The sequence below is a fragment of the Bombyx mori genome, chromosome 27 (genome assembly GCF_030269925.1).
Source record: "Bombyx mori chromosome 27, ASM3026992v2".
NCBI lineage: Eukaryota > Metazoa > Arthropoda > Insecta > Lepidoptera > Bombycidae > Bombyx > Bombyx mori.
Window position 1 is genome coordinate 6,270,184 of NC_085133.1, and position 18,773 is coordinate 6,288,956.

Sequence of the window (18,773 nt, forward strand, 5' to 3'; positions counted from 1 at the left end):
GACAGGGGAAAGTGGAAAAAGATCCTAAGATTGAAGCTCATGGGTGATGGTGGTCACGACCCTCAGACATGAGGAACACGACTCGAGGAGGAGGAGTGTTACTGCAAAAACGGACGAAACTTTTGTTTACCGTTAACGATGTCACTAAGAGAGTGTCTTCCTGTATATGTGTTAATTCTCAAGCCGCGGTTCGAGAATAGCAAGACTCGCAAACTACTTGGAGGTACGAAGCATATTACTAAGCTCATGTATTGCCGGATATGTTTACTATTTACATATTATAATGGCAGGTTTAATTTTTATGACACGATAATTATTCCTTCATCGTGAACATGAGCTAAGTATGCGTTTCATTAGTAAATTGGTACCTAACTTCGGGATTTGAACACCGGCATAGTAGCCGTCGCTCGCTATGGTACACCATACAATAGGCCATTACATGTTCTTTTGGCTCCAGTAATGAAGTAGTTACTAAGTGATCTGTGAGCTTGTTCACACAACTATGCAATTAAAATATAAAATATGCATGTCTTTCTTCAAACGAGGCTTGTGGATCCCTCCACTTAATCGTAGTCAGCGGCTTGGCTCTGCCCTTGGCATTGCTGACGTCTATAAGTGACTGTAACCATTATTATTATTATAATTACTAGGGCAATAACAAAAAAAAGATAAATAAAATGATCTCTGGCATGCACTTCTTCCACGACTTTTCTTTCACGCTATGACATTTTTTTCAAACGAAATTTTCATACCCATTTTTACTTCGTCTCCTAGATAGTACTAAAATGCGAACCGCTGTGTTTGCTAATGACGGAAATCAAATCATAATAGTGCTCTATTCAAATGCAACTATAGAAGTTTGTGTAAAAATGAATGATCATTCAATTGTAATAAATGTTTACGTAATAACGGGGTAAGCTTGGTTTATAAGACTATCGCAACAGTGAGGTGAACTACCGATCTAGTTACGGAGATCACGCAACAAGCGGACAAGTTTCGATCTTGCGTTACGTAGCGATTGTGGTACTGTTACAGTAGACGCGAACTGATATAATTTGAAAACAAGATATTTTTCACACAATTATATATGCTCACGGTGAGTAAACGTTATCTGAATCGAGTAAGTAGTATCCAGTCGCACTTAGAGTTATTCACTTTTCACTGTGAAGAACGTACGCTGAATATACGCAGCGTTTAAGTCATTCGATTCGTTTTATGAAACTCTTAATAAGCACAGAGGATAAGACACGATAATTAGTATATCTAAATATTAGGAGAAATCCAGAATTGGGCAACCGTGTGGTCTCCCACGAGTCGGGTTATCTGAACATATTAAATTTTAAAATTTGGTGAGCAAGCTTTTGGTCCAGTCTCTCTACCTAGTTTTAATAATAATAATATTTTTTATTCAAGCCTCTTAAAATACAAACACGTACAAAAATTCTTAACACCAGTATAATAATATACATGGCTTTTTTATGAGGTATACAATAACAATATTCCCTGACTTTTATGCTAGGAAAACCTGTGTTACAAAAGTCAGTGGTTCAGTGCTACGTCACCATGTAAAGAAAGTTAACCAGGAAGAGCGGTCTGTAAGAATATAGTACGTACACGTGTGTGTGTGTACGTGTGTGTGTGTGCGTGTGTGAGTGTATGTGTGTTAGTGTGTTTGTGTATGTTGACTTCATATTATGTTTTCAATGGGTAATCATCGATTTGAACCTTGTAATTAAATTACCAAAACATACTAAAACGCGCCCGGTCTTGAACCTGCGACCTCACGATACCGATGTAATACGTGTGCGTTTTGAAATACGTTTATCATTGCTATGCAAATGAATACTTACAACACAAAAAATAGCATTTCAGTTTTAACTACACTTTTTATATCATCTCTATCTGCAAATACGACTGCACTATCAATGCACTAACGTTGCATTTCTAAAGTTATTTTATAATAATAATAATAAAGATCATTTATTGCCTTTCACATCACAAAATGAAATACAAAAAAAAAGAAAAGCAAAAAAAAAGAGAAAAAGGCAAAAGGAGGTGGCTCAGCTATTGCTATTCAAGGGTGATAAATTGAACAGCGCTGATTTTCAGTCACCCCCGTTTCCCTTTGGTTCTTTGCGGGAATGAAGACTCCGTACGTGTGTACATACTCAGAATATAGTATAAATTAGTAAAATTAGTAAATTATAAAAATTTAAGAAAAAAACAAAATAAAAATCAAATTAAATGGTGAACCCGAAAACAAAACCAAAAATTTAAGAAAAAAACATAATGGCTTTGGATTAGACACCATCCACGGTTCTTATGCTTTGAGATATCTTTAAAACGAGCCTTAAAGAGCAGCAGACAAAAATATTATAGCTCGCTATGAGACAGAACCATTAAGGCAAGACTGATGTACAGTGAGCGGAGATAGCTTGTTTTTATTGGATGAAGTATGCGATGTGTGTCCCAAAAACGTTTAACGAACAACATCATAACATAAAGCAGCAACAAAACGATTATCACGTTTGAAATTATTGTAGAATTACAAAAAAAAAAAAAACAACACATTCACTTTTTAGTTGAAGTGGAAACAAACACATTTATTGCAAATTGAAGTCGGCTGTGTCAATCAAATTAGGTGGTTTACGGAGAAACTCAGCAATAGTTTACGGTATAGTGAACGAGCTCACGGCTCGCTTAATGTTAAGTGGTTACCGGAGCTCATTGAGATGAGAACGTCGCTCGATCGTTTTGAGAAATGAGGCGAGTCTCAATCAAATCGTATAACTATTGTAGCATTGTAAACAACTATCAAACCGTAACAAATGGTTTGCGGCAGAAATAGACACGTGTATTAATAGGAGTATTAAAACGGCCTATTTTCTTACCTTCGTTCGCTTTTGCAAGGCTGTAAGGAAGGCTGTTTTGACTCAACATAGTTATAACTTCACGTTAGCAGCTCTATTAATCAAAATTTTTTCCTACCTATGCTGATGGTCTAGAGAGACCATATTAGCGTAACCTTAACTAGTAGGTTCACGGAGCTCAAACCTGACGATGTTGATAACACGAACTCTAGCAAGTACCGTGCTTCGCAGAATCTACCACCGGATCGGATACGCGACCCACTGAGAAGATCCGGAGATAAACTCAGTGGGCTGTGTCTGTGGATTAGTTTACTCGCCGAGCCCTTCGTTGCAAGCGACAGGTTCGACGAGAACGATAACCGGTGCTTGTGGTACCTAAAAGCACTGTTAGTGGATCGGGAGGATCCGAAATTACGTGTTTTGGGCGGCGTCGAGTGTTTACCATTTGGTCCGGATGTGGTTTCCGGCAGCTACGATGAGAGGATTCTCGTGTCGTGCCGCTTTATCGAAGTGGATTAACCAATATCACTGCTAAGAGCTTTTATATCACAATACTTTCTCGTCCATTTTTAAAAACTACTTTTTCGGTTTCATCTCTTGTTTATTATTTATTTTTCCACTATATCCGACTTTTAGAATGACATACAGCTTTCGTAAGCATGCAGGACTTAGGAATTCAATTATTCATTAATATTTACGTTTCTTTGCACATCAAAGGAATTTATAGAGTCTGGGCTTGGAGAAATCCATAAAAGGAATTTATTTGACTTGGGTTTCATATTCGCCATAAGACCGTAAAAGTGATATTAATCTATACGAATTGCGAAAACTTATAAAGGTACTGTTACATCTTTAAGACTCACCTGTTATAAGAACACTGGCATCCCTCCAACAAACAAAAATACGGCGATTTCATTTTCTTTTTCGTCAACAACATCGTACGTAATCATCAAACTGTTGTAATAAATTTTTCATTTAAGTACCGAATTATTAAAAAAAACTATTTACTCGATAAAAAGTAACAAAAATAAATTGATTTTATTAAAACAATTAAAAGAGGAATTCTAACAGAAGTCTTATTAAAATTAGTGATTAATTAACATACTGTGTCTATCACATATTTGCTAAAATTAAATAGATATCTATATATGTCCAAGAAAATCTGTGCACAATGAATATTCACAATATTTTTATTATCAAATACGCAAATATGCAATTTATTTTTAACTTTATTCGAATATCAAACGTCGAAAAGGCGTCCATATTATATTTTTATTATGTAAAACAATCAGACGATTTATTATATTCCGACTTTGATATTTCACAGAATGTAAGAAACCAATTTATGCACACATGGATCTCTTACGTTATTTTTTATTTTTTTTTATTTAAAAGCAAGTTTCTTGGATATACGGATAGAAACTCATGACGGTTTTTTTTTTGTTTTTTTAAAACACTTCGCGCAAATGTTAATTGAACAGAAGCGATCCACTATATGCTAATGTGGGTGGACACAGAACGCGTCACCAGAGCGGTGGGCGTTTACTTTATCACGGTGCATCGCTTTTTTTTTTCTTTCCTACCTAAGCTGATAGTCTTGTGAGACCGCTTCAGCGTAGCCTTAACTAGTAGGTGAGTTGATGGGGCTCAAACCTGACGACGTTGCTAACATTTATTACTAGTGGTAGGGCCTTTTGTTAGTGCACACGGGTAGGTACCACCACCCCGCCTATTTCTGCCGTGAAGCAGTAATGAGTTTCGGTTTGAAGGGTGAGACAGCTGTTGTCACTATACTGAGACCTTAGGACTTATATCTCAAGGTGGGTGGCGCATTTACGTTTAAGATGTCTATGGGCTCCAGTAACCACTTAAAACCAGCTGTGAGCTCGTCCAACCATCTAAGTAATAAAAAAAAAACACTAACCCTAGCAAGAGCCGTGCTTCGCAGAATCTACCGCCGGATCGGAAACGCGACCCACTGAGAAGATCGAGATTGTTCAACTTATATGTACTAGATTTGAATTCAATAAGCAGCCTGCGATTAGTCTTTTAACTGTATACTGCAACGTAGCAGATGAAAAATGAGCTTATTGTCAAATTAATTTCAACAACATCACTCACTGCCTGCAATAAAACCTTCTCGTTTGAAGAATGTCGTAACACGCGGTAAGATACGTCATTATTTTAATGTTTATATTATTGTAATTTGTTAAAACGAAAGGAATTTAGAATTTAAAAAATAATAATGATACTGTTGTATTCTATTTCGTTTAAATATGCATTGAGCCTATGTAGGTAAAGAGAAGGTTATGTACCTAAATAATTAATTTGTCGGTTTGTAATTTACAGCTTTTTACTATGCATATGAAAAGATACATATACTCGGCATTTTAATATTTTTATTTTTTGTGAGTGTGTATTGTTGTTGTTGTGTGTGTTTTGTTACGATTAATCTCCGAAAGGGCTTAATAAATTTCGATCTAACTTTCACTGCCAGATAGCTGATAAATGCTAAGCAGCAACTTGCTTGCAACAGCTGATTTTGGTTCCAAATTGGTGAAAACTGAAAAATATGTTAAATTATTAACAAAATTCGATTCGAATAGAAAAATTATTTTTAATTTCAAACAAAACGACAGTAAATCGTGGCCTACTTTAGCTAGTTTGTACCTAATGTTGTTCGTCGGCCAATTGATAAGTCAGCATACACGCAAGAAATCGAAGTTCAATGAACTAGAAAAACAGGTGACTTTTCATGCGTATGGTCAAGAATTACCTTCGTTTAATATTGAAAATAGAATACTGCAAAATAACGCTTACCTGCTATAAGATTGATTAAAAACAAAACCTTGATTTACATATATGTACAGTATTTATTCAAACTAATGCGGAATGTCCTCGCTGAACCCGTCGCTTGCGACGAAGGGCTCGGCGAGTAAATTAACCCATTGACGCAGCCCACTGAGTTTCTCGCCGGATCTTTTCAGTGGGTCGCGTTTCCGATCCGGTGGTAGATTCTGCGAAGCACTGCTTGCTCTTGCTAGGGCCAGCGATAGCAACACACCCGGTTTGAACCCCGTGAGCTCAGTTACACGTCAAGGAGAAGCTGAAATAGCCTCTCAAGGCTATCGGTACAGGCAGTAAAAAAGAAAAAAAGAAAGGACTGAAAAGCACTGTATTCGATATTAATTAATTTTTTAAACTAATAAGTTATTGTTTCTTTATAGTACCGTGTTGGAAATTTTCGCTGAAATACGTATAAAAGGCTAAATAAAGGCAAAGGGATAAATGACAAATAACAATAGGCAACCAGTCATTAAAAACAAAATAATCAAATATTAGATAAAAACGATCATCATATCTGTGGATTGAAAAAAAAAAAATTATTTTAATTTACTAAACAAAACATATCATAAACAATGATCGCAACATGTTATCTCATACGTGGCCAATCGTGATTGTTTTGTAAATGTAATATTCTACGGTTAGTTTGCCGCGTACTCGGATTTCTAATGACGTCACACGTAATGAAGTTTCTTTCGTCCACATGTTCTATATATGCGCGGCAATTTTGAAAAAAAAAACTATCCATGTCCCTAATCCGATAAACGACAATATGTTACAAGCAAAGAATACATTTGTGCAATTGAATTCAACCTTTATACATTAATTGATGGGACTGGCTGAAATTATTTTTTGGCTCAGACAGTTGTTTATCAATCATATGGTCCGATCGAATTTGGTTAAATTTTGACACCAAGCAAGATATTATTGAAGCGATAATGAGGTCAATGTCGGTCGAAACGAAATATGTAAGCTTATCAGATAAGGCTATGGACGAAACATTTCACGGTACGCTTCCCGAAATCATTATATTACGCCAAAAATATCGTATTACTAGCAGACCCGGCCACACGTTGCTGTGGCTAAGGTTTTCGTTTCACGTGGCCGGCTATGCTAATACCAAAAATGAACAAATTAAGAACAATTGGATTTCACTGTATTGCGTTTACTACGAAACAAATTTCACTTATACTTTAGCCTCAGTAACACGTGGTGTTTATGTCATTAAATTGTAGCTATGTGAATCGTTGGTATTTTTAACACAGCGCCATCTATGAGATATTAATGTCAGACAGTATTATAATTGTCTGTAAAAACTGATTTAAGGTACCATCTGTTTTACACTTATGAAACTTACAATTAATAACAATAATCAAGATAAGAAATCATTTTATTGCTAATTAATAAATATTGCGACCATTAATCCAAATAAAAACCATCCTATGGCCTAAGTTGGAACAAAATACATATTTAAAAAAAAAAAAGTTAAAATCGGTTCAGTGGTTTAGGTGTCCATCGCGGACAAACAGTGTGACACGTAATTTATATATATTAAGATTTAATTTGGTAATAAAATCGTTTTTATACAAATATCGTGTATTCATTCTGAGACTAGTTAAAAAAACTTAAATCGCCGGCTACGGAAGGATTTTGGTTCAATATTTTTTATTTGGGATATTCAAGCTAGACCACTCGAAGCGACTACTTTTCTTAACTCTAGCTTTCTAGTTATCATTTTTTTAGTCTGCCGGCCGTGAATTAATCGGAGGTTCCATTGAATGAAATTTCTTCTTCTGAGTCGGTCTCTTCATTGCTGAAGGTCGTGTCTAATTTGAAATGTGGACCACTCGATGCACAATGCTTCCCCACGTCTTCCTGTCCTCGGCGGTATTTATAGCCTCGGTCATTTGGCAGGCCTGAATGAAATTTAGTGCTACTCGAATACGTCTCAGGGACTCTTCTTTCAAGGAAGACTACTTTACGTAGGTGTGATTTTTGTGCATCAGAAGTATTTCGGACCTTCGTCTAAGAGTTAGGGACGGAACGTACCGCCAACTATTTCCACCGCTATAGATTTCGGTGAGTTTCCGTGGTAAAGCTATTACTATCCTACACATGCACAATAAAGTTTAGAGTGGCATGTCGTAGCAACGATTTAACACTGTTTGGGCCGTCAGCTCGATGAAATATTAATAGCATTAAATGAACAATCTTAAATAAACCTTGAGCTAAGTTTGTAGGTTTTTCGTCACTAATACCATCGAATATTCAAAAGGTCAGAAATTCAATAATTTACGCAGAAAACCCGTTATTAAGTACTTTAGCATTTTCATTGTAGCCACAATCTTTGATGATTGTGTCATGTGTTTTAAATAATTATGTCCTGATTGCAGACCATGTCACCTTGAATTTTCATTTTAAACTAATATGAATTTACATAGCTGTTTACGAAATATTTAATGATTATCAATGAAAGGAAAGGAATCAAAACTGATTATTGACTAATCAGTCATCATTTATTTATTTAAGCAAACATAAAATAAAAACAGATAATTTTTTTTTACGAAATTTTATCTGAACTGTTTGAGATTTAAAGTTATATATTGTCATTAAAAATACAAATTTATCAACATAAGAAAAATAACTAATAAAATACAATATAACTAGTTTCAGAACTCAAAAAAAAACAGATTTTAATAGCAAACCGAACCAGTAATGAATTTCATATTTTATATCCAATTGATACAGGATATCAGAGCGAAGTTATAAAATTATTGTACTATCATCGCTCCTTAATGAGTGTGCCAATTTCAAGCCGATAATGATGTTCCAAATTTCTCTTGCATAATAAAACATTAAAAACTAATAAAAACGTGTTATAATCTATCTGATATTATTACACGAATTACTTTCACACAATTTGCAATGTGAACGAAACATCGCGACGAAAAGAGACAGAGAAGTTTCAGGGCGTTTAATTAATTATGATGTAGCTCTTTAGCAAGTTCACAAGCAATTTATTATGAAGGAAATGTTAAAATTGAAATGTCAGAGTGACCTCCCAGAGCGTTTGTGGTACTCGAATCGTTCTAACATTCCCCGGAGGCTGTTCCCTTAACCTGACAAGCGAACCAGGGCCGCGACCCGCGCGATTAAACCGCACGACTTAAAATAACGCGCTCCCTCGATATATTATTCAGAACGCTTCTAGTCCGAATTCGGATTTAATGTTTGTTTTGCATAAAATATTTCTTTTTTTGTTCGTTTCAATAACTAAATTGAAACATTCGCGTTTAAATTAATTTATTTTTTGGTCTGAATTTGTTTAAAACCCGAAAAAAATGACAGAATTGGTGGTAGGGGTCTTGTGAGGCCGCACGGGTAGTTTCCACCACCCTATCTATTTCTGCCGTGAAGCATTAATATGTTTCGGTTTGAAGGGTGGAGCTCTAAGCTCGTTCACCTATCTCAGCAATAAAAAAATCATTATGAACTAAAACACAAACCTTCATACTTTATTGGAAAATGATTAAAAAAAAACACCAACAAAATTGATGACTTTTACCAATGAAACTCATAAGTTAAAACTACCCATTAACATATTACCAATGCATTTACCAATAACGCTAATGGCATTGCTAATACCGGGTTAAGGTCAAAGCCCAAAATGATGAGACTTTCAATACATACATGTGTCGAAATTTTTAGGGTTCTGCAATCAAATGACAAAAAAAAACGAAACCCTTCTAATTTTATCCTATCCGTTCTTTTCGTCCTAATAGCCTTTGATACAATATGATATATGAGCCTGATATATTGTCATAGTGACACATGGACGTCAGCAGTACAAGTTTTACTGCAAGATGTTTTTATCTGAACTTTTAACTGGAAGACTATTAGGACCAAAAACATATTTCCAAAGGTATGACAAAGCGATGAGTTCCTGGAAAATAAATAAATTGAGGTGGCTTTTTGTACGTGAAACTGAGCGATAAAAAAAGGTGTATGTAATACCATACGAGAATGAGGCGAGAGTAAATTAGTTTTCAAAAATTACTCTTCCAGATTGTTTTTAATCCGCAATGTTTTTTTAACATGAACCGCCCTACCTACGGAACCCTACACATAATTATTCAGTTAATGTTCTCTCTAAATGTATTTTTGAGATTTGTTTATCATTTTACTAGATTTGTTTAATTCTTTCGTGAACGATTGTCAAATTTTTACAGGCGTGTTCAAAACTGTTTTCTGGGTAAGTACTTGTTTGTGTTTATAGTATAGTATTTACACAAATATGTTGTATTTGATATGATGACTGTAGTAGGTAGTCGTCATGTTCGACGCGGACTATTGAATTATGGACGTTACGTTTTATAATATACTTACTTAATAATATAAGAAACGAAATTATAAATTGATAAAATTAAATATTTAATGGCGTATGCTAAAATGTCTTGCATGTGTGACAATTCATAGATATAAATAATAACCATAATTTGTAACGGCTGCGATGCAAGATCCAAAAATTGGTGCGACTGATCCTTAAATATACGCCAACACACATACAATGTTTCTCTGTATCTGGGTTATCCGAAACATATTTATGTTTGCGACACGTACTTTAGCGGTTCGCATAACTTATTTTAAGATCAAATCGCAAAGAAGAGAAAATGAGTTTTTTTTTTGTTGCATCGACGGCGGATTTTTTTTTTTTTCATAAAAATAAACAACCCATAAAACAAACGATAACAAAAAACCAGCCAAATGATAGAATTTGGTTTATTTCACCTACGAAGTCACGTCTTTATTTTAAACTAAGATCTTTTTTTTATGAAGATTTACTGTTGGCCCGGAGGCCTTTCCAGTTTCACCAGGATAGGTGGGCGAGCAAAGGCTCAGCCAGAAGGGGTGGGATTTGCTAACAGCTGCCCGAGCGCCTCCGAAGGAGACCTAACAACTCAAGAGCAACTGCTTCGCGAATGAATCTGCTACCGGATCGGAATCGCGACCCGTTGAGAAGATCCGGCGAGAAACTCAGCGAGGTGATGCATGGGTTAGGTTGCACGTCGACCTCTTTGTCGAGTTCGACGAGTACGGTTACCGGGGTTCCTCAGCCTGCTGCTGTTAGAGCTGAAGGTATCTAATGCAAGAGTTATTGGATCTGATGGATCCGTAAGGATGTGTCTAGGGCGACGACGGTGACTTGCTCCTGCGTGATCAGGATTCGGGGAGTAGACAGCGGCGGCAACGATAAGACCATTATCATGACGACTAAGATCTATATACGCACGCAATCTGTTAGCTAAATACATTTTTACTTCCAGATATAAAAAAAACACATGTCCAATTTTTATTTCATTGATGATCAAGTTCAGTTTCGGGATTTAAACGAACAAAAAAAAACATATCGCAAACAACTAGTAGGTACTCATGTTTTCATATGTTGAAACGATATTTTCTTTGTATTTGCCGGCGTTTAAAATTTCGGAAACACACGGGGGCGGAGTTGGAAGATTTTTTAACACGCTTCGTTTTATTAGTTCGACCTTTCTCTATTTATGTAAGCGAATTTTTCAAGGTATTATAATATTCAACTGTTGAAAGGCGTATTCAACAAATACACAAACAAAACCTTTCATATTTATATAATAATACTAGCTGACCCGGCAGACTTCGTAGTGCCTCAGTCGATAAACAAAAGACCTAAGCTTTTGTATAAAAAAAACTACTATAATAAACTAAAACAAACAAAAGGAATCCTTCCGACGGGGGACATCAAAGGAAAAAGAAAATTGTTATTTTTATTTAATTTTTAGCATTTTCATATATATCTACCTTTTAAACCTTCTCTGGACTTCCACAAATAATTCAAGACCAAAATTAGCCAAATCAGTCCAGCTGTTCTCGAGTTTTAGCAAGACTAACGAACAGCAATCCATTTTTATATAATAATATATAGATAGATAGATATGTTGATCTTTTTATATCTTGAATCAAAATTCACATTTTGCTTCAGTTACTATTCCAGTTCATAATTTCGATAGTTAATGTGGTCGAACACATAGGTATATTTATACAAGATCAGTTCATAGCCGTTCAACCATATGGAAACAGATCCCATCGCTACACCGAAGTTCGGAAGTCGTGACGTCAAGAGGTTTTAACCCACCTACGAGCATAATAATGAAGTAACGTAGCGTAGGCTCGTTTTGATTTATGGCATTGGTGGGTTAATGAGCTTATAGCCCACGTGGTGTGGAATGCTCACCGGATCCCTTGGACAACACGTCGTGCAGTGCGATAACAACACAGAATCGTGCAGACTTAATTGAAGACATGAGTGGATGAATGGGCTAAGTATCAGTTTTAAGATTTTTGAGTTTTTACATTGAATAAAGGTGTTATGTGCCTATAAGCCGTATTAGACCTCAAAACTTCGGGTTTAAAGGCTATTTTTAGAAACTGCATGTGATGCAAGAGTTATGTAAGAAGAAAAAGTACAAGTAACAAAAGTGTGTTGCCCGTTTTCCAAAATTAAGAAATTGTATCATATCTCCTTCATCCGCTCATGTCTTCAATTGTATATAAATAATTGTCCCATCTCTCTAATCTTCTTCGTCTGTCTTCTGAGTCGGTCTCTTCATTGCTGAAGGTGGGGTCTAGTTTGAAATATTGACCACTCGATGCACTATACGATATACTAGGTATACTTCTGTATCTGCACTATATCTTTCTAATGGAAACGTAAAAAAAGAATCCGAGTACCTATTCGTGCTAGTAAATCTCATGTATCATCAGTATCAAATATTTCATTGTTTGCCTACAAAGAAATACCTAAAACAATTTAATTACACCCAATCAAATTACACAAAAACTAACTCGAAGTAAAAGCTTTCGAAAGTATACGAAGCTCATTAAGTCAGCTACATTATAGTTCAGCGGGTTGGCGGTGTTGCCCGCACAAGAGGATCCTTTCAGAGCAAGGACCTTCTTACGTCATAGGCGTCGGAAGCTTCTCCCCCGACAACGGGCATAATACTGACGCGTGTTGGCGCGCTTAGCATGAGAGCTAGCGGGCATTAATATTATTCCATATTTGTCTGAGATATGTTTTTGTAAAACGTATGTCTTAACAAATAATGTTCACATCAGACATGCAAATAGACGCAGTTAACGTAGAAGTCTCTTGTAATAATGTATTTACTATTTTTCAAAATATTGTTAGTATACTAATAATAATTTTTGTTTTCGTTGAATAAGCGAAATGCTATCCATAAGATGGGTGGGGGCAATACCTAATAACAATGAAGCCGAGCGCTCGTCTGCATATTTGAAGAAATAAAAAACATGCGTAATGTTGTCGGATTAGTAAAATCAAATAAGCCTTCAAAGTGAAATAGACTCTTACTATTCTGCTTTATTTAACGCCTTGACTTACTCGTTAGTCAAGTTAATGACTGTCCTGCTTCGATTCCCGTTCGATTTTAATATTTTCATTCATTCGTTTTATTGAGTACTAGCTGACCCGGTAGACTTCGTGGTGCCTTAACCGATTAATAAAAGACCTAAACTTTTATATAAAATAAACTTAAAACAAACAAACGGAATCCGTCCGACAGGGGACACATAAAAGGAAAAACAAAATTGTTATTTTTATTATATTTAATTCCAAGCATTTTCATATTTATCTATCTACCTTTTAAGCCTTCTCTGGACTTCCACAAATAATTCAAGACCAAAATTAGCCAAATCGGTTTAGCCGTTCTCGAGTTTTAGCGAGACTAACGAACAGCAATTCATTTATATATATAGAAGACTAGCGGTCCGCTCCGGCCCCGCTCGGGTCTTTAACAAAAATTTCAACGATATTTGACGTTGTTTTATTTTTTAAATAAAAGAATAGTTATTGCGGCATAACTATAATAGTTGTGTTCTACAAAGTCGTAGTACATTATTTTATTCTATCATCAATAGTTTTCGCAGGGCACGCGATGTAAAGAATATTTTAGGTAATTTTTTTACACCTTGTGTTACATTATTGGGGTTTAGTAAGGATCCCTAATTTTTTTCAAAAAAGATTATATATAGCCTATGTCACTCGGGAATAGCGTAGCTTCCAAACAGTGAAAGAATTTTTCAAATCGGTTCAGTAGTTTCGGAGCCTATTCAATACAAACAAACAAACAAATCTTTCCTCTTTATAATATTATATTAGTATTAGTATATTAGTATTAGTATAGATAAAGTAAGCGGCTACGTATTTATTTATTTTAATTATTAAGTTTGATTCAATTATGTCTTCAAGAATATGTAGTTCTTTTTTTTCCTAACTATTCGATGGTAGCCTAAGAGGCTATCCCAGCTACGCCCGGACGGGTAGGTAAGCTCACGGACTCAACCTGAGAGAATTTGCTAACACTAGCCCTAGCAAGAGCAGTGCTTCGCAGAATCTACGACCGGACCGGAATCGCGACCCACTGAGAAGATCCGGCGAGAAACTCAGTGAGTTATTATAGTTCACACAACTCGATACAAAAAGTTCCGAAGGTTTCATTATGTAGTTTGTTTACTGTCACAAATACATAAAGATATTTCACAATATATTCATAATTTTATTTGCCGTATTGCTTATTGTCACAAATATTATTTATAGGTATCCCATATTAAAATAACACTTTTATTTGCCGTAAGGCAGTTTTCGTTAACTAAAGAATTTTCGTCTCTACTTATTCTGTACTAGCGGCCCGCCCCGGCTTCGCTTGGGAAGTAACGTACGCGATGTAAAGAATTTTAGATAATTTTTTTACACAATGGGTTACATTATTGGAGTTTCAGTAAGGATCCCTAATTTTTTTTAAAATGTAATAAATATAGCCTATGTCAACCGGGGATAGCGTAGCTTTCCAACAGTGAAAGAATTTTTTAAATCGGTTCAGTAGTTTCGAAGCCTATTCAATACAAACAAACAAACAAATCTTTCCTCTTTATAATATTATAAATAAATAAATAAATAATAATAATAATTATAATTATATAGTAAAGTAATATTAGTATAGACGAATAAGTTTAATGATTCATCTCTAAATTTTTGTATTTGAACCATACAGTATGTGGCGCGCGAGGTCCCCGGACTGTCGAGCTTTTCAAAGGACACAGAAGACGTAGGCATCCTTTGTCTGCCGGGAAACGGTTGGTATGTACCTACACCCGCCCGTACATGAGATTATTATGTCACTTAAAACATTTTTTCACAAAAGCATATTTCGCTCACCTGTCGTCCTGCAAATGCTTCAGCTCGCTTATCTCCAACTCCCGCCGCAAGTTGGAAACCTCGCAGAGGAGCAGGTCGCGTTCGGCCGACACCTTCTCGAGTTCAACCCTCAAGCGGACCACCTCGTTTGTGAGATCCATTGTCGCCATCTTGACGACTATCGATAATCACTATTGGCACTACACATCACTAATCACTCGCAAACAAAAAAACAACTGACCAATCGCGTTCGCTCATTTCAAAAAACGAACATAAGCACATTGAAACCTTTGTGGTTGGAATTAATTGTATCGATCACTGAGATTTTCAAGGCGCCGTCATTAAATCCAGGCTACATTGTCGCCATCTGAAACAACAAATCATTCTGTTAAAGGTCGGATGGTAATGTGAAACCGTCTTGTCGATATAAAAAGTCGAAATATTCAGTTCATACATTGGAGAACATATTAAGTTATTTGACGAATCCAACAACATTCGTATTTTGAATAACAAAAGACGGTCTGGTTGCGCCCTGTTTTCGGGACAAACATTGAATTTATTATTAGTACATGTTTGTTTTCTGGCTGAATAACGATTGATAAAAGAATATTCGTAATAATCTAGTCATACTTTGACCTCGCCGGCTATTCTCTTTGTCTCTTTGTTGGCAGCTCATCTGTGAGCTCCGTAAATACAAAACGAAATATAAGTTACAAAAAACTTATATGAAGTGTATGTTCCAATGTTATTATATTAAATACTAGCGACCCGCCCTCGCTTCGCTTCGGAAATATTAAATTTTATTATCGATAGCTGAGTCCCGCGATGTTACCCGCGGTTATTGTCGTACCGCGGGTAACGCCGCGGGGCAAAGCTAGTCTAAAAAAAAGTAGCCTTTGTTACTCCTTATATCATCAACTACCTATCAGTGATATAAGTAAGTCTCGTCAAAATCGGTCCAGCCGTTCCAGAGATTAGCCGGAACAAACAGACAGACAGACAAAAATTGTAAAAAATGTCATTTTGGTGTATGTACCGTATTCATATGCATGTAGTAAAAAGCCGTTATTTCAATATTACAAACAGACACTCCAATTTTACTTATATGTATAGATATATATAGATGACCTATGAACTAATACTGTTCTTGTATCACCCGTATTTGTTTGTGCTACAAACCTAATTTTGTTTACTTTTTTTTTACCAAGAATATAATAAGCATGAATAAAAAAAACTTCGAGACTAAGTTAAAAAAGCGTTTGTAATTAAATTTGATTAATATAAATTTAATTTTTTTTTAAATGCAGTATTAACAACATGCCTATAACGATGTATTTCCATAACCAAGAAAATAGGTAATTTAATTTCAAAGAATACTCGAGAATTAATTAAAAATGACAGAGCCGGTGGGAACTGCGGCACTTGCGAAATAATTACGAGCCGATCGATTTTTTGTTACTCTTAACAATTATCTTTATAATTGAAAGAAAATTGCAACTCTATAACCACCATTTTATTTTATTTTAAAACAAAACTTTTTTTTTTTCAAATATTTTCTTTACAAGATCATCTTCAAATCATAAGGATCCGAATAAGATTCTTTATGGCCTTTGTAGGCCCACCTAATGGTGAGTGGTTACCGATGAAGAACACAGCTAAGTCGCTGCCTACCGCTGCGTACTCTAAGCTCGTTTGAAGAAGAACATGTCATAGCGCTCGGGAAACAACGTAAAGGGGTGTCCATTCCTGAGCCGGATGGTACGTGGCACAAAAGATCTTCGGAAACGCACTATTGATGAACCCATCGCCGATGATACGGCTATCTACTACTCGAGTAGGAAGATGTCGTTCATGCATAGAAAACTCCAAATCGCCGCCACCAATTTAGGACAGTGGTTCCGAAAGTGGCGCATTGACATCAACCCCACGAAAAGCACATCGGTGCTCTTCAAAAGCTAGGGCTAGGGCTAGCAATTCTCTCAGGTTAAGCCCGTGAGCTCACCTACCGCTCCGCGTAAAATCCGAATAGCCACTTAGATTACCAACGATTAGGTAGGATTTAAATGAACGCAGTAGTTCTAGGTTTTACTGATGGTACGGCCTCTTGAGTCCGCGCGGGCAGGTACCACCACCCTGCCTATTTCTGCCGTGAAGCAGTAATGCGTTTCGGTTTGAAGGGTGGGGCAGCCGTTGTAACTATACTGAGATCTTAGAACTTATATCTCAAGGTGGGTGGCGCATTTACTTTGTATATGTCTATGGGCTCCAGTAACCACTTTACACCAGGTGGGCTGTGAGCTCGTCCGCCCATCTGAGCAATAAAAAAAAAAGGTAGTATGGATGAATTCTGTTCAGTTCGGTATTTTCAGTCTTATAAGATCCACAAATAAATATGGGTATTAGACACGTTACGTACATCTCAAGTTGCAATGAATATGAAATCATTAAAGAGAGGCCAGTAGTTGTACGTGAAAATTTTCGCCATCAACACACAATTACATGGCGTTTAAAAGACGACATTATGCTAAATTGGCGACACCGTGATAAACGGGCGGAACGGCGCAAGTTGTAGACTTATTGTAATTAAAGAAAAGAATTAGAAATCAAATGTATTGTTGGATATTTATGTGGCAGTCCGGAAAAGGGGCTCTTACATGTCACATTTTTTATTGCTTAGATAGGTGGCGAGCTCACAGCCCACCTGATGTTAAGTGGTTACTGGAGCCCATAGACATCTGCAACGTAAATGCGCCACCCACCTTGAGATATAAGTTTTAAGGTCTCAAGTATAGTTACAACGGCTGCCCCACCCTTCAAACCGAAACGCATTACTGCTTCACGGCAGAAATAGGCGGGGCGGTGGTACCTACCCGTGCGGACTCACAAGAGGTCCTACCACGAGTAATTACGCAAATTGTAATTTTGCGGGTTTGATTTTTATTACACGATGTTATTCCTTCACCGTGGAGGTAAATCGTGAACATTTGTTAAGTACGTATTTCATTAGAAAAATTGGTACCCGCCTGCGGGATTCGAACACCGTTGCATCGCTAGATATGAATGCACCGGACATCTTATCCTTTAGGCTACGACGGCTTCAAAAGTTCGTAAGTTCTGTCCGTTTGATTCTATGTAAATTGATAAAGTACGTTCTATTTCACTGTTCGATTGGATCCTTGAGTTTAACTTTAATTATCATAAAATTGTAGGTACTTAGATCATAGGATCTGTGTGTAAATAAATCTGATTGTTTACATGTCTTTTAAAAACCAGTATCATCCATATCTTGTGACTTCTATAATTAACGAGAACGCTAATTTTTACTATGTAGAGTTACGATATTGTGGTTTTAGATATATATTTTAGGCTACTTATATATTTTAGTTATAGCATCTCTGTCGATATTACGAATTAGCGAAATATCACGCATCAATTGGAATTAGTTCGTATTTGCCTTCCCATGTCCGCACCTATCAGACTTTTCATCTAAAAAATAGCTGAAGTCAAAAATCGTATGCCTCGTACCACATAACAAAAACATTATAATTCCGCATATTATTGCCTTAAACAGGCATAGATAGAGTATCGTGCAATTAAAATTGAGATATTACCCCATTTAGAAAAACTTAAGAACATTTTAAGCGAACGATATGCACTTCAAAAATGTATATTAAATTTAAATGGCAGTATTATAAAAAAAAAGAATTTTTAGTATTTTTACACAGTTGCTTTTTGTGATATTTTCTGATGAAAAAAAAATTGGTGATCATTAGGAGGTAATTGTAATTTGAGCAGACAAATAAATAAAT

General features: G+C 36.0%; 1 protein-coding gene across 6 annotated transcripts in view; it reads right to left on the reverse strand.

The window, feature by feature from the left end:
- Positions 1-18,773, reverse strand: part of LOC101744693 (IQ motif and SEC7 domain-containing protein 1) — a 246,308-nt gene that overhangs the window by 103,836 nt on the left and 123,699 nt on the right. For 4 of the 6 annotated variants that reach the window (XM_021346151.3, XM_062676490.1, XM_012697759.4 and 1 more), the window contains exon 3: positions 14,986-15,331. In XM_021346151.3, the coding sequence (XP_021201826.1) occupies positions 14,986-15,134 (149 nt within the window). In that variant the 5' untranslated portion in view covers positions 15,135-15,331. Of the gene's footprint in view, positions 1-3,733; positions 4,350-14,985; positions 15,332-18,773 lie in introns of those variants that run through there. The other 2 variants (XM_062676497.1, XM_038020937.2) reach the window with 2 other exon arrangements.